The sequence below is a fragment of the Penicillium roqueforti genome (genome assembly GCF_015533775.1).
Source record: "Penicillium roqueforti strain LCP96 04111 chromosome Unknown scaffold_03, whole genome shotgun sequence".
Lineage (NCBI taxonomy): Eukaryota > Fungi > Ascomycota > Eurotiomycetes > Eurotiales > Aspergillaceae > Penicillium > Penicillium roqueforti.
Window position 1 is genome coordinate 511,544 of NW_024067567.1, and position 21,752 is coordinate 533,295.

Below are 21,752 nucleotides of genomic sequence, written 5' to 3' on the forward strand. Positions count from 1 at the left end.
CTAATGCGGCCGAGTAATGTCTTTGTGGTGGACTTTTCGAAAGACTTTTTATCTAAGATTTGAACCAGGACAAGCCAATAACGGCACTGCGCCGCTACAATGTTTATGTGCTTTCAACGGCCATATCGCGCGCCAAGTATAGGGCTCGAAGTCGGGCAAAACTAACCAGAAAAGGTTTACACGACTTATTCTTACATGTATAGATAATAGGACCGTATCAGGAACCTTGGAAAGATAAAGCAGAGAAGAAAATAATCCTTGGATTCTAGAGATCCTTGTGTTGAGAACAGATTGTAGAATGTACATAGGACGCCCAATTAATGTTGAACTTTTTCCCCCTCAGAAATTCATGTGAGCCCGCTGTTGAATAAGTGCGAGGCCCATCCGCCGAAAAAAAAAACAATTGCTCGTTTCACATGCAAAAAAGCATTCCCATATCCCAATGACCCGCGTCAGGTTGAAAAAGCAGACCGGTAATTAACCCCTAAAAACGCACCCGTGTATTTTTCTTTTGTTATACGAAATGATGTTGAACTCGTAGGATCCTGATTCAGATCCCTCTTTATTTTTTCCGTAACTCATACTCCGTCCTCAATATCCCATTTAAACGGGGAGAGGGAAGGTGCTGGCCCACTGAGAGATATCCTTGCGAAGAGCAAGGATCTCAGGAACGCTCTCATCGGCAACCTTGGCCTTGAAGTCCTTGAGCTTGTTGGCATCCTTGGGGAGCTCACTCTGGATCTTCTTGCAGAGGGTGATAGACTGATCAATGTAGCGAGCAATGCGCTTGAAGTCCTCCTCACCCATACCACGGGAAGTCATGGCGGGAGCACCAATGCGAATACCGCAAGGAGTGAGGGCTGACTTGTCACCAGGGATGGAGTTCTTGTTACAGGCAATGTTGATCTGCTCAAGAACGGCCTCAACACGAGCTCCATCAAGGTTGTTGGCGCGGAGGTCAACGAGAACCATGTGGCTGTCAGTGCCGTCCGAGACGAGCTTGTGACCAAGAACCTTGAACTCCTCTTCGAGAGCCTTGGCATTCTTGATAACCTGCTGCTGGTACTGCTTGAACTCAGGGGTGTCAGCCTGCTTGAGAGCAACGGCCAGAGCAGTGATGGTGTGGTTGTGGGGACCACCTTGGTGACCAGGGAAGACGGAGAAGTTGATAGGGTTCTCGAGGTCGTAAAGGATATCCTTGCCGTTCTTATCGGTGCTGCGGACACCCTTGCGGAAGAAGATCATGGCGCCACGGGGGCCACGGAGAGACTTGTGAGTGGTGGTGGTCACCACATCGGCGTACTCGAAGGGAGAGGGAATGACACCAGCGGCGATCAGGCCGGAGATGTGAGCCATATCGACGATGAGGTAGGCGCCAACCTTATCGGCAATCTCGCGCATGCGCTTGTAGTCAATCAGACGGCAGTAGGCGGAGGTACCAGCAACCAGACACTTGGGGCGGTACATCTCGGCGTTACGCTCAAGAGTGTCATAGTCAATGATACCGGTCTCAAGGTCGACACGGTAAGGGAAGGTCTCAAAGTAGGTGGAAACGGCAGAGATCTTTCTGGAGGGGGTCTGGTAGCCGTGGCTCAAGTGACCGCCGTGGGGGAGATCCAAGCCCATCAAACGGTCATGGGGACGCATGAGAGCCTGGTAGACCTGGAGGTTGGCGGGGCTACCAGAAAGGCACTGGACGTTGACGCCCCACTTGGCGGGGTCGAGGTTGAATGCCTTGAGAGCACGCTGCTGGCAGGTGATCTCAATGGCGTCGATATGCTGGTTGCCACCGTAGTAACGAGCACCGGGGTAACCCTCGGAGTACTTGTTGCACATGGGCGAACCGAGGGCATCGAAGACAGCACGAGAAGTGAAGTTCTCGGAGGCAATCAGGACGATTGACTCACGCTGACGCTGGATTTCCTTTTCCTGTACGAGTAGAAGAATTAGCACAGCCGAATTTTCTGGTGGAGACAATGCATTTCACTGCAGGTCTCAATGGTATATAGTTTCGACGTACCATGAGGGCAGCAATCTCCGGATCACTGGCCACGAGGGAGTTGTGCATTTGCTATAATCGATGAGTCAACGATCTAGATGCTGAAAATGAGGGCAGTTGTGATACTCACGTCCCGGTGGGACTCGGAAAGAGCGTAAGACATGATGAAGTATGGTAATCTGTCTTATGAGGTAAACAGAAAAAATTGATATGGAGGATGGTAGGTGAAGAGAAGGGGAAAAAATAAATGCAAGTGGTGGGGGAGGGATCTTCCGTTGCCTCAGGCCCTGAACTTTAACCCACCGAACGATATCGGAGACGGTTGGCCGGATTAGGGTTTTGGCTATAAAATTTGTAAATTGGTGCGGCAAATCGAACTAGATTGGCTGGAGGTTCATACAAGAATGAATTCCTTGAAAAAAAGAAAGAAGAGAAACTAGGAGTACGAATTGCTAGATTTGCCACAGCTCATGAAATGATGGAGCCTTTGCTATCTTGAAATGATCGCTAAAAACACCAGGGTATTTCCTTCTTATAAACGCCGAATAAATCAATCTCAAAATCCTGCAGCACCTGGGTAACTTGGGAGTTCCGATTGTAGCCCGAGATCCTCTGGTTTCGAGCTTTATGCTTCCAAGGTCCTTGTGGTGTCCTCATGTGGTATCCCTGCTCGATACCCGAAGTCAGAGATGATAGAGCGCAAACGTCTCACACGATCCTCTAGTTCTGCAATTTCTCTTTGTTGGTCATTGACAGACCGATGCACATCTGGTAGCCCTTCGACGACTGTACGAGCCTTCTGGATTCGAATCCTGACAGAGCTAGTTTCGGTAGGGAGGTTTTTCACATCGAGCGGCGGATGAGCGCTTGAACCGAGGACCGATACTTCTGGTACGGCATGTGATGATGTATTGTTGCCGTTGTGCCCGCCATTGGGGATGTTCGAAGGTGCTTGTTGGGTCTGTGCCTGGGAAGCTCCTGGGACACCTGTTGTATCCCCAGGTGCGTCTGATGGACCGCTTTGCTGACCTTTGGAGGAGAGCAAGCGAGAAAGAATCCCATGCAATGGTGGGATTACCTCGAAGGTCTGTGGTGAAGGAAAAGGTACTGTTTGTGGTACTGGTGTTGGCGCGTCTTTGAAGGGCGTCTCGGGCACAGGGGATTTTAGCAGCGGAGTACCCACTGGCGGGGATCGAGAAGCCATTGTCGGAAATGTTGACTCGAATGATTCCGAGGATATATATCTGAAGGACGAGTAGATCCCGGCTGGGGTAAGTTTTTAGGGAAGAGTCGGAGGACACACCCGCTCCTACGGCCGCAACATATGATTAGATCAGCAAATACGCTCCTGGCACCCGGTGACGGTGACGTCGGGGCTCATGCCCCTCACCGGCAGCCTTTTATCTGCGTTAGTCGTTCAAATTCTTCTTCTCTAAACATCCGTCTAAAAGTAAGTGAATCGTTCAAATTTTCTCTTGGCCCAGAAATTGACCAGTGTCGTAAAATTCTAGGTGTGATTCAGCCACCATAATAAACCCCACTATGGCCGACCAAAAAGTTGCTTTGAGTATGGTCGACTGCCACCCAGGTCCTCAAAAAGATATACCGCTAATGTACGTCTCAAAGTTGTGATTGATGGCTGGGGTATTGCAGGCCCCGACTCCCCACCCCAGGGAGATGCAATCGCCGCGGCCGATACCCCACACATGTCCGGCTTCGCTGAGCCCAACTCCAAGACTGCCCAAGGCTATGCCGAGTTAGAAGCCTCCTCGCTGGCAGTTGGTCTGCCCGAGGGTCTGATGGGCAACAGTGAGGTCGGTCACCTGAACATTGGTGCTGGCCGTGTTGTCTGGCAGGACAGTGTTCGCATTGACCAGACCCTCAAGAAGGGCGAGATGGGCAAGGTGCCCAGCATTGTCAAGGCTTTCACTCGCGCAAAGGAGGGCAATGGACGTCTGCACCTTCTGGGCTTGGTCTCAGATGGTGGTGTTCACTCCAGCATCGCTCACCTATTCGCCTTGCTCCAGGTCGCCAAGGACATGCAGATTCCCGAGGTCTTCATCCACTTCTTCGCCGATGGACGTGATACCGACCCTAAGAGCGCCGACAAGTTCTTGCAGCAAGTGCTTGACAAGACCCAGGAGATCGGTGTCGGTGTGATTGCGACTATCGTGGGCCGCTACTATATCATGGACCGCGACAAGCGCTGGGAGCGTGTTGAGATTGGCCTCAAGGGTCTGGTCACTGGCGAGGGCGAGGACAGCTCGGACCCGCTACAGACCATCAAGGAGCGCTACGAGAAGAATGAGAACGATGAGTTCCTGAAGCCCATCATTGTTGGCGGCAAGGAGCGCCGTGTCCAGGGTGCGTTTGGTCCAAACTGAAAGGAAATGCCATGACAACTAATTGAGCCTGTATAGATGATGATACCCTCTTCTTCTTCAACTACCGCTCGGATCGTGTCCGTGAAATCACTCAGCTGCTGGGCGACTATGACCGTTCCCCCCTTCCGGACTTCCCCTACCCCAAGAACATCTCCCTTACCACCATGACCCAGTACAAAACTGACTACAACTTCAATGTTGCTTTCCCCCCGCAACATATGGGTAACGTGCTGGCCGAATGGCTCGGCAAGAAGAACCTCCAGCAGTGCCATATTGCGGAGACTGAGAAGTATGCTCACGTCACTTTCTTCTTCAACGGTGGTATCGAGAAGGTCTTCCCCGGAGAAGTGCGCGATATGATCCCTTCGCCCCGAGTTGCTACCTACGATCTTGATCCAAAGATGAGTGCAGCTGCTGTCGGTGATAAGATGGCTGAACGCCTCGGCGAGAACAAGTTCGACTTTGTCATGAACAACTTCGCCCCTCCTGACATGGTTGGCCACACTGGCGTGTACGAGGCCGCCATCCAGGGTGTTGCTGCCACCGACAAGGCGATTGGTGAGATCTATGAGGCCTGCAAGAAGAACAACTACGTTCTATTCATCACCGCCGATCATGGGTAAGTTATTCTGGGAAATACGATCACCTCCTATCAAAGAGGATTGCTAGTTAACCCACATTCACAGAAACGCCGAGGAGATGCTCACCGAGAAGGGTACCCCCAAGACCTCCCACACCCTTAATAAGGTTCCCTTTGTTATGGCCAACGCCCCTGAGAGTTGGAGCCTTAAGAAGGACGGTGTCTTGGGTGATGTTGCACCTACCGTTCTCGCAGCCATGGGCGTCGAGCAACCCAAGGAGATGACCGGTACCAGTCTGCTGGTCAAGTCCTAGATCAAGTTTCCCATATGTAAATGTTTGATTATGAATCAACGAATAGAATTTTGTCAATATACACATGGCATCAGAAGTCATCCATCCTCTAGCTTCTTTGCGTGCTTCAGATGGCCTTCTTGAGTGCAATCACATGCGTCCTCGATATAAATTGAATACTATTTCAAATCTTCTCACTAGAAGGCATTAAGAAAAGATCGTGCAAATATATATTTTTTTTGATTCATTCAAAGATCAATCGATCACTTTTGACAGCATTGCATTAAATTTTCAAGGGTATATCTTTTTTGAACCGATCCATGCGCTGTTTTGGTGTCAGGCAACTGCACAAATCATACATTTCCAAGCTACCCCATCTCAATTGGGATTTGGTCCTTAACGCCCAAACATTCCTTGGGCTACCCCCAAATGGGGCTCACGACTTGCATATCGCATGTACTGAATCACAGTGAAACGGTTGAGGGTTGGTCCCCATCCTAGTCGTAGCTCGCACGCCACATATTATTGCATCTCCGGGTGATATATCCTTTTTCACCTGCAGGCTCTAGGAGTTCTTTGGCCTTATGCGGAGGCTGAAGCAGCAGCAGCCTGTTGTTGAACCTGGCTTTGGAGTTGGATGAGCTGGGTGAGGGGTTAGAATATGCATATAGTGGGGTGTGGATTGCAGTTGGATGAGGGCGATTTACCTCTGAGCGCATCTTCTCGCTCTTGTCTTGTGTCGCATCAATCTCGCCTTCGATTCGCTTGCTGTAACATCTCAGTCAGCACGCATTTCTCGTTGGCTCACAGTGGTCAAGGAAGTGGCACTAACATCTCCTTCTCAATGAACTCCAACCGACTGTTGACGGCCATGGTGGCTTCGGTCTTCTCCTGCTTCAGCAATACCGGGCCGATGAGCTTGTAAATGTTGGATTCATCGTCCAGCTGGACGAACTCAGCCTGCACGCCTTCGTTCTCTTGCTGCTGCGATTCGAGCTTCTGGCGAGCATCGACCAGAACCTCAAGCTCTGGGTGGTGGAAAAGGTCAGCAGCTATTGCTATCATCAAATAAATATAGAGACATACCGTTCTGCAGTCCCTGGAACTCTTCCGAAAGTGCTTGAAGCTGTTTCTGGGCGTCCATGGTGAACTTGGAGGTGAAGTGGGAGGAGGGAAAATCAATGGATCCCGCCCGTCAACAACTTCCACCTCTCACTTTTCCCCTCCAATTCTCATCAACTCTCGATTCTAGGACTGTTTTGCACTTCTTCTTTTCTTCTACACCCAAGAAGCTCCAAGTCTTTCTTCTGGCACTCGCTGCCTATCCTTCCAGCCTTGGCCCATTGCCCTAACCCTTGTTCCCCTCTCCCCGCTTTATCACATCTGCCTCCGCGGTCGGCTTGCTACCTCTACAGACAGCACCCGCATTGCCCGTCATGAGTAATACAGATTTCCTGGGACGGGCGATTGATACGGTCAAGAAGGCGATCGAGAATGACAACGATGGCGAGTACGAAAAGGCTTATCAGATGTACTACTCCGCATTGGAGTTGTTCATGCTGGCCCTGAAATGGGAGAAGAACCCGAAATCGAAGGAAATGATCCGCTCAAAGGCCGGCGAATATATGGATCGCGCGGAGAAGCTTAAGAACCACCTCGCTGAGGACCGGAAAAAACCGAGTGCGGTTGGCGCAAATGGAAAGGTGGCGCAAGGCAGTGGGAAGGGAGGGTATGTATCAACTTCTTTGGACAAAAGTTTATGTTTTAGCACCGCCATATGTGTGATAAACAGTGTTAGCAAGTGAGCTTTTGTCCTATGTATTCCCGCTAACAACACTGAATCGGACAGGAAGGAAGATGACGACAACGGCGAAGATGCGGATGCGAAAAAGCTTCGATCGGCGCTTCAAGGAGCTATTCTGTCGGAGAAGCCGAACGTCAAGTGGGAAGATGTTGCTGGCCTGGAGAACGCAAAGGAAGCATTGAAGGAAGCAGTCATTCTACCCATCAAGTTCCCTCATTTGTTCACTGGCAAGCGCCAACCCTGGAAGGGTATCTTGCTCTACGGTCCTCCAGGCACGGGAAAATCTTATCTTGCCAAAGCCGTGGCAACTGAGGCAAACAGCACATTCTTCAGTGTCAGCAGTAGTGACCTGGTCTCGAAGTGGATGGGTGAGAGTGAAAGGTATGCGATATCTTTATCTACGGGAGTTTCGAGAGTTGCATACTAATTCGCGTCTAGACTTGTGAAACAGTTGTTTAACATGGCCCGTGAGAATAAGCCCGCGATTATCTTCATCGACGAGGTCGATGCGCTGTGCGGACCCCGTGGCGAAGGAGAGTCCGAGGCCTCACGGCGTATCAAGACCGAATTGCTTGTACAGATGGACGGTGTCGGCAAAGACTCGAAGGGCGTTTTGATTTTGGGCGCAACCAATATCCCTTGGCAACTGGATGCTGCTATTCGGCGACGATTCCAGCGAAGAATACACATCAGTCTTCCCGACTTCAATGCACGAATGAAGATGTTCATGCTAGCCGTGGGCTCGACGCCGTGTCAAATGACCCAGACCGACTATCGCCAATTGGCCGATCTGAGCGAAGGCTACTCCGGTAGCGATATTAGTATTTGCGTGCAGGATGCACTAATGCAGCCAATCCGCAAGATTCAAGGAGCAACACATTATAAGAAGGTATGTATACTCAGTTCTCACCGTCCCAGACCACAGCGACTGACCCGACTCCATCATAGGTACTCGATGAGGGTGTAGAGAAAGTCACGCCTTGCTCACCAGGGGATGAGGGCGCAGTGGAAATGAGCTGGCTCGATATCGATGCAGATAAGCTTTTGGAGCCACCTCTCGCTCTGAAGGATTTCGTCAAGGCAGTCAAGAACTCCCGGCCAACCGTTAGCGGAGAGGATCTCACGAGGAACGCTGAATGGACCCAAGAATTCGGTAGTGAAGGTGCCTGATCGTATCTTCCGAAAGAATCGATATCCTTCCCATCATGGCCTCCGAAATGTGAATTTTTCTACCTCATCGACAGCATAAAACCATGGCTCCTTGGCTTGTCCAGAGAGGACGAAATCTGAATATCCCATGCCCTTGCCCATAGTCTCTTTATTTTCTCATATGCTTTATCTGTGCCCATGTCAACGCTTGCTTCATCTCGGATTCCTGTGTTTTTGGTCGGTGTCTCCGAAGATTTCGGTGTTTAGAAGCGTTTCTCAATTACTTTTGGCAACGGCGAGGCGTTGGCTGAGCAAATATTTCAAGTGTCTATCCCCGCAAGTGTCTCCGTCATAGGAAAGCGTGCGAGTCGCATACATACTGCTTTCAAGACTACAACCTGTATGATTCTTTCGCCCATGTTTGTAGGTGTCATCAAGGCTCAATTTCTGTACTGGCAGACGCTACATAAATGAGTAACGAACGGTTTTTGAATCATCAAATTCCTTGTCGGGATGACTATACACAAATGATTCGAACAAACCGGCACAAAGCCAGCTGTAAAACACTCTAAAAAAGAAGGTAGACAGAATCACAAAACAAGTCGAGAAAAAAACTAGTATACTTGCAAGACATGTCGGGGGAATCTCTCATGACAGAATGTCGACGCTGGAAGAACAAGAGACAAAATCAGAACGAATGACATAAGATAGAACCGATCTCCAGGGCTACTGGCCAAGCAAGCTCTTGTTTGAGCTATCACGGCGCTTGAGCATTTCAGTCTTGGCACGCTTCAAGCCCTCGCCTAGTTTCCTGGTGCGTTTCCAATCGCTGCTCATCTTTTGCATGCGAACAGCGGCCCTCACAAGGGATATGGCGGATTTTAGTTTATGGCGTGGAGTGCGGACAGGAGCTCGGTCACGGGCTTGCACGCCCATCTCTGAAATCATGCGGAGATCGGCATCGTTGCTATTGATAACTTGTTAGCTATATTGCAAATAGTATTCGGCAGAGATGGGATTACGAACCATGCAACTCGGACGCGTTCACCCAGTTCCATCAAGCCCTTGCTCCAGGCTAGATCACGGCGGAATTTCTCCTCACGATGCAGGCGAGCACGAAGCCAGATGATTTCCTTGCCTAGGCCTCGGATCTCTTTCTCATGTTTGGTCTTGTTGGTGGTCTTAGAAAGGGAGTTCTTCTCGAGGATTTCGTCGTGGCGTCTTTGTAACACATCCAGATTTTTGTTTGCTGCTTCAGCCTCACGTTTGTGGGTATCTCGTTCTTCGCGAATCCGCCGCACATGTGTTTTCAATTCGTTCAGGCGCGCTTCCCGTTCGGAAAGTTTCAGGGCTAATGATTCGGCTTCGAGAGTGGAGGATCTAAGGAGCTCATGGAAGTCTTTTTGGTCCTCTTCTTTCATCGCGGCACGTTCTAGCTCTCGGTTCTTCGTGTTCACCTTCTGAAGGGATCGGTGCGCTTCAGCGACTTGTTTTCGTAGACTGCGTAGCTCTTCGTGAAGCTTGTTTGATGGAGAATTATGTGGGGAGTGTGACTCGAATTTGTTCATCATCGCATCATGAAGATCCTTCTCCAATTCTTCTACTCGTGACTTATAGCTTTGCGCGGAAGACTTCTGCTTGGATTCACGCTGGAGGAGGATCTTTTCGCGTTTCCTAGCCTCCTCCAGGCTGTGCCGAAGTAAAGATAGGTCCCCATGTGTACCAGATTGTTCATTCTCCATCACAGGCTGCTGCTGCTCAAGAAGAGTTTCCAGTTCTTGGGCGCGACGCTCTAGGCGCTGTGCCTTCGTCTTGGCCGAAGTCAGTTCTCGATCTCGATTACCCGAATTAGCAAGCAATTTCCCCTGAAGACGATCGATTTCAGCCGAAAGACGACCCTCCTCTGCTGCAAATCGTTCACTTTCTGAGACAAGCTGGTCCTCAAGGGACGATTTGGTGTCTCGCAGTACTTTAAGTTCGTTCTCAAGTCTTGTCACAGTCTTGCGTAGTTCAAGTTTGTCGCGATCAAACCGGGTGGTGCCATCTGCGTTCTGGACTCGGTCGAGTTGAGCTTGGAGCTCGATGCGTTCAGCCTCAATCTCCTGCGCCGAAGCCTTTAGGTCAAACATCTCGACATGAGCATTTGCAAGCTGATCACGGAGCTTCTGCCTCTCGGCAATAGACTTTTCCAGGTTTTTGTCTAGATCAGATGTCCCATTCTGTCGATCCTTGGCAAGCTCTTGCTCATCCGCCAGAGTCGATTGTAAAACGATCACCTCGTCTTCCAGGGCTCGCACCTTCTCTGCAAGTGCTTGCTCTTCGCGTCTAGATAGCCGAGCATCCTGCTTCGCTGTAAGAAGCTCGTCTCGTTTTTCATCAAGGTCACGTCTTGTCTTATCGAGGTCGTCTTTGAGATCTTGGATTTGGCGGTTCAGCATAGACTTTTCTTGCGTGTAACGCTTTTTCTCGCTATCAATGGCCTCTTGTAGCCTAGACTCCTTCCCAGAGTATGTGCTACCGGCTTCCTGAAGCGTGTCAATAGTGCGCTTCAAGTCTGCCGCTTGGCCTTCTGCCCATGCTTTCTCTGATTGCAGAGTCCGCTTGGTGCTTTCCCAGCGACTTTGATCGACTGCAAATTGTCCCTCCTTCTCCTCAATTTCGTGGTGAAGGTTTTCGATCTCCTCTTGCAGCCGTTCAAGTTCTGCCTTGTGCTGCCAGCGAATATTGTGCCCTTCATCCTGAGCCCGAGATGTGGCATCTTGAACCGCTTTCTGAAGTTCGCGGATTCTGGATTGTGCACGGTCGAGTTCGATTTGTAGTCCCCCCGATTCGTCGGTCAGCGCATTATGACGAGTTTGAAGAAGTTCCTTTTCGTCCACTCCACGCTGGAGTTCATCCAAGGCCTCTTGTAGTCGAGCAGAAGTAGTTTTTAGGTCCTGCCGGACTTGATCGCGATCACGCCTGGTTGCAGCAAGATCTTCAGCCAGCTGGTTGGCGTTATCTTCTAGGCCGTGCTGAATAGTTTGATAACGCTCTTCGAGGAGAGTCGCATGGTTGCTTTTACTCTCCAGTTCTGTTCTCAGAGAACCATTCTCTCGTTGCAGCTCGTGTATCTCTTGTTCGAGCTTTTCGGTCCTGTCCTCCATCTGCCGGCTCAGTCCTTTGGTGGTGAAAGACTTATTTGACATTTCGTCCTGCAATTCTCTCAAATCTTCCTCGGCACGAGCCTTCTCTTCAGCGGCCTCCCTTGCGGCATCAACTGACTCTCTGATCTCGGACTTGGCCTGGGCAAGACTATCATGGAGCTCTTGCATCTGCTCCTTGGCACGGTTCAGCTCAAGCTGGAGCTCTGAAGCTGCGCCATTCTCCTCGGCGTTACGTTTCAGATCCTCGAGCTCTTCTTCGCGTTGATCGAGTAGCCGATCTTTCTCCCTCACGCTTGCTTCTAAATCCTCAATATCGTCGCGAAGTTTATCGGTCTCTTGAGATTGGGTATCTTTAATGTGCCTCAATTCGTCGCGCGCTTCGCGGAGTTCGAGGTCACGCGACTCAAGCTCTTCGCGCATCAGATCCATTTCGCGTTGTACCGTCTGATCCGCTTGCTCCCTCCATGATTTCTCCTTCAACTCCACTAGCTGTAGCTGGTAGTCCTTAAGATCTTTCTCTGCCTGCTGGAGGCTCTTCCGGTATCGAGAAATATCGCGTTGCATCGTTACTCGCAAGAGCTTGAGCTCTCTGTTCTCTTTGAGGGCGTCGTTATTGTATTCCGGTCCAGCTTTTTGCAGTTGCTCTTCCATGAAGTGAATCCTCAGCTTCAGACTGAAATTAACTTTGCTCAGTCGATCAATGGCCTATGAACATCAGCATTAGCCCGAAGAAAGTTGCGTGCAAGCCCAATTGTTGGGATATGTATCATACCATAGCTTGGTCCTTGAGCGACAAATTATTCCCTCCGTCACCAAGGACTCCCCCGTTACCTCCTGGCAATGGTGTACTTTGCGGACTACTGCTTGCCGCATGTGGAACCGGAGTTGCCTCTTCCATTGTCCGATCCTCCTCGTATATATCAGACATGTCCATAGCAGGCAAGCCGGGTGTGTGAGCGTTGCTGCGATAGGTCTCTCGCTGATATCCCGGTGTTTTCGGACCGTCTGTTGCTCGGGCTGCAGACATGTTTCTCAAAAGGTTGTTTTTCGTCGCGCTCTTCATTAACGGAGTAAACTCTCCCTTCCCGGGGGCTGCTGCTGGAAGATGTCGTAACGCGCTTCTCGTTGACTTAGAAGCTGCACCGGCGCGCGGAGTGACGCGTTTGTCGAAACCCTTGATCAAATCATTGTCCTTGGATGGTGTTTGGAACGAATTCTCGAGAGAATCGAGTGCAGAGAGGTTATGTCGCCCCGCGCTGCGAAATCCAGTTGTAAGATAAGTCGCGTTGCCGTCGTATTCGGTGCGCGGTGTGTCGATGTAGGGGAAGGCCATATTTGAACAGGGAGACGTGGGCCAGAACCTTTCAGCGCGTAACCATCACCGTCAATAAGGGCAGGAGCGAATTTGAGACAGGAAGTTCACGCCTAACAATCACAGACGTGTTTTGGGCGAGTTATCCCCGGCTGCGTTAGGTTTAGCGTGGACACCTCTGTTGATTTCTAACCTAATGGGGATTAGCGTATGGATCACGGGATGTGAATTTCGCCGCTTTTGCTTTTTTCTATCAGAAGAATGCATGAGGTCATCTCTGGTCTTTAAGAGCATAAGATCAGCCATGACTTCTGAGGAGGATCTCGCATGGTTCCAATCAACCTTCCGTCCTATCCCAAAACCAGAGCTCCCTGACGACGCGGTCGAATACTCAATTTATCATATCCCGCCCCCCACCCCCGCCGTTATCGATGAAGCTGCCGAGACCCGGGCGCGATTGTTGGAGGTGCAACGTACAGCAGCCGATTTAACCAAAGACTTGCTCAAAGATTACATTTGGCAGCGTGATGCCTTTCGATTGGAAATTACAAAAGAAGATGGTACAGAACTCTTGACCTCTCTCTGAATAGCGTTAAAGCTAATTGTCGCGGGATTTAGGAATCACCTCACTACAGGGTCGCACCACCTTTGGTGACTCTATCGAAGATGAATGGGTCATTGTGTACTTACTCCGTGAACTGACTAAGCGGCACAAAGATATCTGGGTCAAAGTGGCGGATGGCGATGGCGAATTTCTTCTGATTGAGGCTGCGGGAACACTCCCAGCATGGATAGAGCCAGATGTCGCAGACAATAGGGTGAGCTATGGCTTGTTGATTCGTGTCGGCTTATTCAAGATATCATGCTAACCAGCCAATCTATAGGTGTGGATTAACCAAGGAGAGCTCCGAATCATCAAGCCTAAGCAGGAGGCGAAGAGACAGGTCACGGAGAAAATCTCACTCCCAGAGGCACGAAAGATTATCCAGAATGAACCCGGTCGCCTTCTTCGCTCGACAATAATTCAAGAAGAGGCCTTTTACCGTCTGCGCAAGTACCCGCAGCAAATCAGCGAAAACCTCCACTCTGCCATCATTACAATTCCTCGCAAGGTCGCATTTCTCCTACATCAAAAACCAGCATATATCTCGCCTGCGGTGGAGGCGTTCTATGTTCGTGATCCGATCGCCATGCGACCATTACGAGCGAAGGATGCGTCCGACCTTGTTTTCAAGCCGGATGACTTGGTCGACGTTAGTGTTCGGTTTACCCGTGTCGGATATGCGCAACTCAAAAGCCAGGAATTTCCGGTGCCAAAGACCTGGGCGGGCAAATTGCCCCCAACTGAGGATCACAAAGCATATGAGCGGGCGGAAGCGGGGATGAAACTGGCGTGTGGGTTCGAGATGCTGCTGTACGACCCCCAAAATCAAGATAAGCCTGCAGTCAGGGAAATGAAGTTCCTGCTCGAGGATGTGGACACAGGTGATGAAACCCTTCCGACCGATCAAGAAATCCAAGAAACCTGGGATAAGCGAGAAGACGATGAAAAATGGCTGGATATCAACTATGAGGATTTGGAGTCAGAGCTCAAAGGGAGAGGTGAAGGAAAGGGAGCAGATGCTGGCAAATTCGGTGACGCTGGTGCCCAGGAAAATCTTCAACGGATCGTGGCTCGATTTGAAGAGTTCCTGAATGACAACTCAGCGGGCTTCGATGGTGCCGATTTCATTGATGACTTTGAGTCGGATTCCGACGTCGACGATGATGATGATGACGAGGAAGTTGACAGTGAAGGCGAGGATAAGGATGCGTCATTCAACGAAGAGGAATTCTCTAGAATGATGAAAGAAATGATGGGCATGCCCTCTGCACCCGATTCCATCCGCAAACGAGTGGAAGAGCTTGACTCGGACGGGGAAGACGACACGGAGCAGATCAAGGAGCTTTCCCGACGAATGGAGGCGGAATTGCAAGGTACGGGTGTGCTCGATCTCAACCGGCGCCCGCAAGAATTGTCTTCTGGGGCAAGTACATCCAAAGGAAAGGCTGCCAAGATCTCCAATGAGGATGACGAGGATGAGAACATCAACATCAACCTCGCTAAGAATTTGCTGGAGAGTCTTCAGGGCCAAGCTGGAGCCTCCGGTCCGGCGGGCAATATGCTGTCAATGATGAACATGCGCATGCCCAAATATGATCGACCTTGAAGATGATATGCTCGAGCTATGCAGAGTCATCATTCGACATGCCCGAGAAAGGAAGAACAGACTCTGAATCTGCAATGGATTTAATGCCACCCCATGCGATCGACTGAAGTGTCTCGTTTAGTTAGACAAAGCGATCCGTCGACCAAAGACAGGGGTTGTTCCTATTGTGGTTGCTAGTCAATATGGTTCCCGAGGTCTATGATATCGCCTTACACCCCCGCCGCAGGGGATGAGAGGGTTGGCGACGCGGCCGAACCGACATCCTTCAAGTGCCATGCTGGCTATTGATGGAAAAACAAGAAAAAAAAAACATTATGATTCCATCTTTCAGGTGGATTCAACTATGTGATCTAGGTCGGGCTTAACAATAATTCCGCCTAGGGCGGCTAATGAGGCCTTGGTGCCTTGATATGTTTTCTCTAGGTTAACTACGGATCAATTACATATCCTTTCAAAGATGTAATTAAGTCGGAAATAAATTAAATGTCTGCTAGACCCTCGCGCCTTCTATGGATGTGTATATGCAAATTCACATAGAACTTGGCCACATACAGACTAAACACGTTCCACTCCCCTAGGATATATGGTTCAACGGGACGGTCCCTAGCAGCTTGAATAAACTTGCCAACTAGTGCTAGTGGGGCTAGCTAAAGCTGCATGATAAATATTATTCAAACCGATAAGCTATGTATGCAGACTGGCATACCCGCAGGGTGGCGACAGCTGGCGAGAGCTCCGTAGTACCCATATATATTAGGGCGAAATTGTCGATGGAGCAACGGTTCTGTGGAGTCGAGTGGTGACCAGATCGTGTGACCTGCTATTATCAAGGCCGTGCAGCCGATTCCAATGATCGTATACATACTCCGTATATTGTTCGGTGTTGTAGATACTCGAATGTATGTGGTACCTATGCATTGCATCTATGACGCTGATCATCAATCTAGTACTTTAAAAATCCCACGTGGCTAGATCGTCAATGTCTTGGATCGAGCCAAGTGTTTGGGCTTGCCGATTGTGCCTGACCTCGGGCCAATATAAGAATGTCTCATTGCCGATCCACTTCTGCATGAAAACCATATTGGCGTTTACGTACGAAATACATAAACCACCTTCCCAAAACAATCGGGTATCCGGTTCGTGGGTGGATAACCCTATTACACGGAGTACGGAGTAGTATATAAGGTATACAGTAATACAACATATCCATTTTTGTCTCACGTGTACTCAGTAGATCTTGATTGTGGAACACATGAGTCGGTGTTTTATGTGAGTCGAGTCCATGCCCATGTGGGTATACCACTACGTTCTGTATAACGTAGGGAAACCCATTCCGCCCTCAGTGCGGGAATAGATATTCGGTACTGCGTACTCCGCCTGCCAAACGCCGGTCAAGTGTCGTGTGCTTATTTGGTGGCGAGATTAATAAGGGGATCCGCTCGTCAGTGGGTTGTCGAGTGGGTTTACGGTTCCTTTCGTTTTCCGTTACAAATAGTATCTTAAATCCCTCAATCCTAAATTAAAAGCGATGGGAAATCAATAATGCCCGCGGCGTGATAGGGTGAGATGACATAGTAGCCGGGATGAAGAAATGAGCCGGGGTATATCACTAAAGGGTAACTAGACGACAGGATTTGACACATTGTATGGAGTACACCACTAGTGCCACCTAGCGTACGGAGTAATCCGTACTTAGTGTGCGACTACTCCGTAGTCCGTACGGAGGTCACCTGGCTTCGTATGTCGGCAAGGATCTAGGATTTAGGAATCCGGCCCAATGCCGGGGCTCCTATTTCGGAGTATCAAGGTCTGTTTCATCTTTTGGAAACAGCCTGGAAAAGATATGCTCACCCGGTGGACGAAATAGGATCGGAGATGCACATTAAACCTCCGTTTGCCATTTGGACGGATGGAATACAAAGTCAATATTTGACGGAGTTTAACTCCGAAGAACACCCTCATCCGGATGAAAGGGGGATTATGTTGGAGATCCTTCGCCTCGAGTATATTGAATATCGCAGACGATAATGTAACGGGGAAAAGGGATATCAACGATGACCCTACGACTCCCGGAGGCTTGGAAATCCCAACACAAAGTTTTAGGTCCCTGCTGAACACGCTAACATGGAATCGGCCCCGATTCCCACTTTTCCACGGAACTGTTTGGTGTCCCACTTGGGGAAAGATGAGCATCTTTTTGGGATCCAAAGATCGTCTGTCCAGTGTCCAGAGGTCAGGGAGTGTAGCCCATGAAATTATGTATATTGTACACATCCAATACGATGACGTCCACCAGCAAATCGGAGGACAGGGAATTCTTCCCTTTACCTCCTTGCCGTGCCCCTAACACGGAGTTATCTCCAGATTACTCCCCGAGAAATCCACCGGGCAGATGGCTGGAATAGAGACGGCTGTCGACTGATCTGACACATGCTGATTTTTGAGTAACATGAGAAGTGAGAGGGGAAAAAAAAAAGAGAAGCTACATCTATACAGGAGGCTGAGAGAGGAAGCGGTGAGCCCCTACCCCTGTCGATTCCTCTGATAGATCATATCAAACCTTTGAATTCATTGATATAGATTGTATGGATTGATATATGTATCAAGATGAAGATCATAGATGTACTCCGTAATATTCAGTCAAATTCTCTGCACGATCATTGGTACCACACATATTTCCACAATAGAGCCCCTGTTTGCAGCCACTATCTCCACTTGTACGCAACGGTCCAAGGGCAAACGAGAACAGCCCCTCGGGACAAGGCGCTAGGCAAAGCACGGAAACCCAGGAATATTAATGGTCGGCCCGATTTTATAATGACTTTCACATGCAGCAATCCAGGAGAGGAGCATGAAAGAATGTGATCGGAAGACATCCGGAAGGGTGGTGTAACTAGAGTGAAGTACAGCCATTCAAGGGAAGAGATAAAGCGAGATATAAGATATAAGAAGCGAAGACGAAAGAATAGAAACGAAACGAACGAAAATCCGAAACCAAGTGGATTCGACGTTCTTTGCTTCCATCGACCTTCCATTTGGGAAGTTCCCGAAAGCGCAACTCCCGGGCTTCCACCGAAGAAGTTCCCCCCCAGGGCCTTAGCCCCTTCGATTATTATTGCTTGTCTTCTTATTTATCACATCACAACTCCACTACTCCGTACTTCTCTTTCTTTTTAATATCTCAACTCGAAACCCCCTTCTCTTTCTTCGCCTCTTTTTTAGTTTGCCTTTTTTTAACCTTCTCCCCCCCCCTGGAACTGGTCGCTGTGTGGACCCGCATACCGGCCTTTCGTCATTATCCAGTCACAGCATGCCTTGGGACAATGGACTAAAGATGCTGGTTGTTGCTTGATCAGGTCCACCATGGATTTCATTGTGAGTATAAAAAAAGTATATCCGTGAGCTTAGACTGACTTGGGCAGCTTTCTTTGACGCACTTCTGCGAGGTGCATGGTCCAACCTCTATCATATGCTCGCAGGTCTTACCTTTTTCATGTCCGCAATGTCACCCCGAACCCGATCACTCTCCCCAGGGTACCCCGGCTTCACATGAATCGCGCTTCGATGAGACTCGATCGAATAAATCTGCCGAGTCCAAGTCGCCTAGAATTGAAGATCACCCATACTTTCTCAAGGGACATCCGACCTCACCCGATGAAAAATCCAGCCGAGGTGGTGTGAATGGCGACACCTGCGCGAGTTGCAGCTTGTCTCTGCCAGAAAATGTGAGCAAACAGCTGCCACCCGGGGCGCCTGGAAGTCGCGACGCCAAAGGCAATTCTACTAGTCCGGTGCTTCGCTCGCGCGAGCTCGTTTACTCATGTGGCAACAACCATTCCGAGGTGGATGATGAGACCGACTATCACACTCATGCTTCTCCTCCCGAATCACTTCACTCTGCCTCGGTTGCCTCCGATTCTTCATGCCACACTCACATCCATACCTATCTCTCCCAGCGCGGGCCGCCTAACCCCGCCGACTATGCTCTTCTCCGACGCTCCTCTATTCGCACCCTGAGCTGTGAGCTCCTGCCCCGGGGACTTTCGTCCGGCCCGATCTGCTTCGGCGACGGAGTCGCCGGTTACACCATTGCCTACATTTTCCGTCTGCCGGACCCCATGGCCCGCGGCAAGCGACGTAGTTATGCACTGGTCGCATTGGCGGGACGAGATGCCGGAAGAGCATTCCGCGCATGTCCCATCATCTGGCGTGCATTCGGCCGCATCGCCACTAGCATTGTCCGCGCTGCTGAACGCTTCCAGGAAGACGAGAAGACCCGCGATGAGCAGAACAACCCAAGACAGGCCGGTCGCCAGTACCCTCCCGTTTCATCCTTCCTCACCGGCCGGGGTATGGACCCGGCGGGCCGGCGCGCGGCCGGTCAGATTCGTGCCCGTAATTTGGCCGAAATCGTCGGCAATGAATACATCTTTACCGAATTACATGCTCATTTCGTCGCGCTTCTGCAACAGCTGGGCTTAATGTTTGGCGGCATCCCTCTCAACGAGGAACGCTTTGTCTGCAGCACCGTGGGCGACGATGAAATTCCTAGTGCTTCTCAGCCAGTCCTCGTATCTAAGGCCATACAGCCACAGAACGGCCAGAAGTATGACACCAACGACATCGACATGTCTACCCTTGAAATCTCGGCGGGACCCAAGGCGATTCCCATTGCGCCTCGTCGTCCCGTCATGGCTTGAAATAATATTTTCGTCATTTGCATGAACCTCTTATTGAGATACCCGCCTGCTTTGTTCTTGTGTTTCAGGCACCTTCAACCTTGAGCTTCTCTTATTCTTTGTTTTTGCGCTTTATTTTGTGCTTTTATGCCGGTTGGCAAGGTGTTTCGACCGATTTCTGCATTGCTTCCTGCATACGATTCGGCATTTCCTTGCTTTTTTGTTTTTTTGTTTTTTCTTTTTTGCGATATGGGCATGGGCATAGACTATGGCGTCTGACAGACACGGAACGGAGTTTCTTGTTTTACCAGCCTCGTTTTCGGTTTTTTTCTTGAAGGGACATGCCTTTCTTCTCTTGGGCACCTCGTTCGATCTTCACGGAGTTCGATTCGAGCACGTCTCTAGCGGGTTTCCATTCTTGGGACTGGGGCTAATTTATGATTGAGATGTCACGATCGCACGAGGCATTCAAGAGATATGTATTCTATGTATTATTTGAACACGAGTCAATCTAAGGCCATTGGCCACTTTTCTATTTCGGAGAATCGAGTATTATTGTTTGCAAATGTGTGGTATAGTCCGGAAGAATCCCGGGTAATAGTGCCCTTCTAGGTTAATCCGGCCACGGCCACAATCAAACCTTGGAAAATCCCACCAAAAAGAACAGCAGAGACAAAAGACCCGCATCACCTCCCACCTCCCTCCAGCAATATCAAAATGGTCGCCTTCGACAAGTGTGAGACCCGGCCGGCCCATATTGAGGCAATCCTCAATGGCCTCGATCGGTACAACCCCGAGACCACCACCGTCTTCCAGGACTATGTGTCCCAGCAGTGCGAGGACCGGTCATTCGACTGCTACGCCAACTTGGCCCTGCTGAAGCTGTGAGTTAGACCCCTTTCTTTTAGCGAGGCATTGCATTGCGAAAATCATATTTGGAAAGCTCCACTATGATGAGTATCTTTTAAAAACGTTTCCTATTACCTGACATCCCATAATATACTTGGGAATGTTGAGAAATTGAAGATACTGAACGTGAAGAACCCATTGATTGGTTGCCTAAATCATCGTAACATTTGCGAATCCAAGCTGACAACAACACTCTTCAAAAAAATCCAGCTTCCAGTTCAACCCCCACCTTATCCAACCCGACACTGTGACCAACATCCTGGTCAAGGCCCTGACCGTGTTCCCCTCGCCCGCCTTCTCGCTCTGCCTTGCTCTGCTCCCAACAAACACCCAGCCCTTCCCCACCACCAACGAAGCCCACTCCGCCTCGCAGACCTCCGACTTCGTCGAGTCCGTGCAGAAGCTCACCCGCCTGTCCTCACTCCTCGAGTCCGCCCAGTACGCCCAGTTCTGGTCCACTCTGAACTCGGACGACCTGTACGCAGACCTGACCGCCGACGTTGCCGGCTTCGAGGAACTCGTCCGCATCCGCATCGCTGTTGAGGTCGGCAACACCTTCCGCTCCATCACCGCCGAGAACCTCGAGTCCTGGCTCGATGTCCGCAGCCGTGACGCGCTCGACAAGTTCGTCGTCGACGTCTGCGGCTGGAAGGTCGATGGTGCCGTCATCCGCGTGCCTACCAACAAGGAGAACGAGGCCCGCTCCGAGGTCAAGAGCGAGCACGTCGGTATCGAGCAGTTCGGTCGTGTCATCCGCCGTGGCTTCGAGTTGCCCGCATAAGCGCCTACTGCGGAAGCTCTTTATTCTTGATCTTCTTTTTTTCGCATCACCTTTTTTTAAAATCTCCAAAAAGCTGTGTGAGGGAAATCGTTTGATTTCCATCCATGACATGAGTTCATGAATCCCACCCCCGATCAAGTGACGAACCGATGAGAGATTTCGCATGGAGGAGGGGCTCGGAGATGAGTCGGGGCCTGGCGCATCCGGTGTTTTTTTTTTTTTTCTATTTCTCTTGTCTGTATTGGATTCTTTTTTTTACTTGTCCGTGCAAATATTTGCACTGGGTAATATGAGGAAGAGAGATAGATGTGATGTTTATACCATTAGCATAACTTCAGTCGTGTCTCCATAAGGCCGGCTTTGCTGCCAATATCAAAAATCATACAGAGCCAGTTCTAGAGAAGCAATGGGGATACAGCACGACATAGTGTCATTTGCGAAGGATAGTTATCAACCCAAATGACAACAACATTCAGATATGACCTTATTCCCAGCTGAATCAGAAT

General features: G+C 50.0%; 9 protein-coding genes across 9 annotated transcripts; 5 read left to right on the plus strand and 4 right to left on the minus strand.

Moving 5' to 3' along the window:
• Nucleotides 1–603: 603 nt before the first annotated feature.
• LCP9604111_2619 (glycine hydroxymethyltransferase SHM2) lies at nucleotides 604–2,162 on the minus strand (the record flags this gene model as incomplete). Its single annotated transcript, XM_039070116.1, has 3 exons — nucleotides 604–1,929; nucleotides 2,021–2,071; nucleotides 2,130–2,162. The coding sequence occupies 3 exons, from the start codon at nucleotides 2,160–2,162 to the stop codon at nucleotides 604–606; spliced, it is 1,410 nt and encodes a 469-aa protein (XP_038931371.1).
• Nucleotides 2,163–2,624: 462 nt separating this feature from the next.
• Nucleotides 2,625–3,203, minus strand: LCP9604111_2620 (mediator of RNA polymerase II transcription subunit 9; the record flags this gene model as incomplete). The annotated part of the gene is made up of 1 exon (XM_039070118.1): nucleotides 2,625–3,203. One exon carries the CDS (start codon nucleotides 3,201–3,203, stop codon nucleotides 2,625–2,627), a length of 579 nt encoding a protein of 192 aa, XP_038931372.1.
• A 338-nt stretch (nucleotides 3,204–3,541) lies between these two features.
• On the plus strand, nucleotides 3,542–5,277 carry LCP9604111_2621 (phosphoglycerate mutase, 2,3-bisphosphoglycerate-independent; the record flags this gene model as incomplete). The annotated part of the gene is made up of 4 exons (XM_039070119.1): nucleotides 3,542–3,566; nucleotides 3,626–4,363; nucleotides 4,420–5,002; nucleotides 5,070–5,277. 4 exons carry the CDS (start codon nucleotides 3,542–3,544, stop codon nucleotides 5,275–5,277), a joined length of 1,554 nt encoding a protein of 517 aa, XP_038931373.1.
• Nucleotides 5,278–5,838: 561 nt separating this feature from the next.
• LCP9604111_2622 (tubulin-binding prefolding complex subunit YKE2) lies at nucleotides 5,839–6,400 on the minus strand (the record flags this gene model as incomplete). Its single annotated transcript, XM_039070120.1, has 4 exons — nucleotides 5,839–5,898; nucleotides 5,964–6,024; nucleotides 6,089–6,284; nucleotides 6,343–6,400. The coding sequence occupies 4 exons, from the start codon at nucleotides 6,398–6,400 to the stop codon at nucleotides 5,839–5,841; spliced, it is 375 nt and encodes a 124-aa protein (XP_038931374.1).
• A 292-nt stretch (nucleotides 6,401–6,692) lies between these two features.
• On the plus strand, nucleotides 6,693–8,230 carry LCP9604111_2623 (AAA family ATPase VPS4; the record flags this gene model as incomplete). The annotated part of the gene is made up of 4 exons (XM_039070121.1): nucleotides 6,693–6,985; nucleotides 7,106–7,441; nucleotides 7,499–7,949; nucleotides 8,009–8,230. 4 exons carry the CDS (start codon nucleotides 6,693–6,695, stop codon nucleotides 8,228–8,230), a joined length of 1,302 nt encoding a protein of 433 aa, XP_038931375.1.
• A 705-nt stretch (nucleotides 8,231–8,935) lies between these two features.
• LCP9604111_2624 (putative spindle-pole body protein (Pcp1)) lies at nucleotides 8,936–12,688 on the minus strand (the record flags this gene model as incomplete). The annotated part of the gene is made up of 3 exons (XM_039070122.1): nucleotides 8,936–9,176; nucleotides 9,236–12,060; nucleotides 12,128–12,688. 3 exons carry the CDS (start codon nucleotides 12,686–12,688, stop codon nucleotides 8,936–8,938), a joined length of 3,627 nt encoding a protein of 1,208 aa, XP_038931376.1.
• Nucleotides 12,689–12,971: 283 nt separating this feature from the next.
• LCP9604111_2625 (putative regulatory factor Sgt1) lies at nucleotides 12,972–14,877 on the plus strand (the record flags this gene model as incomplete). Its single annotated transcript, XM_039070123.1, has 3 exons — nucleotides 12,972–13,227; nucleotides 13,286–13,485; nucleotides 13,552–14,877. The coding sequence occupies 3 exons, from the start codon at nucleotides 12,972–12,974 to the stop codon at nucleotides 14,875–14,877; spliced, it is 1,782 nt and encodes a 593-aa protein (XP_038931377.1).
• A 3,363-nt stretch (nucleotides 14,878–18,240) lies between these two features.
• Nucleotides 18,241–19,577, plus strand: LCP9604111_2626 (folliculin domain-containing protein; the record flags this gene model as incomplete). The annotated part of the gene is made up of 2 exons (XM_039070124.1): nucleotides 18,241–18,252; nucleotides 18,300–19,577. 2 exons carry the CDS (start codon nucleotides 18,241–18,243, stop codon nucleotides 19,575–19,577), a joined length of 1,290 nt encoding a protein of 429 aa, XP_038931378.1.
• A 696-nt stretch (nucleotides 19,578–20,273) lies between these two features.
• Nucleotides 20,274–21,246, plus strand: LCP9604111_2627 (CSN8/PSMD8/EIF3K family protein; the record flags this gene model as incomplete). Its single annotated transcript, XM_039070125.1, has 2 exons — nucleotides 20,274–20,440; nucleotides 20,676–21,246. 2 exons carry the CDS (start codon nucleotides 20,274–20,276, stop codon nucleotides 21,244–21,246), a joined length of 738 nt encoding a protein of 245 aa, XP_038931379.1.
• Nucleotides 21,247–21,752: the final 506 nt, after the last annotated feature.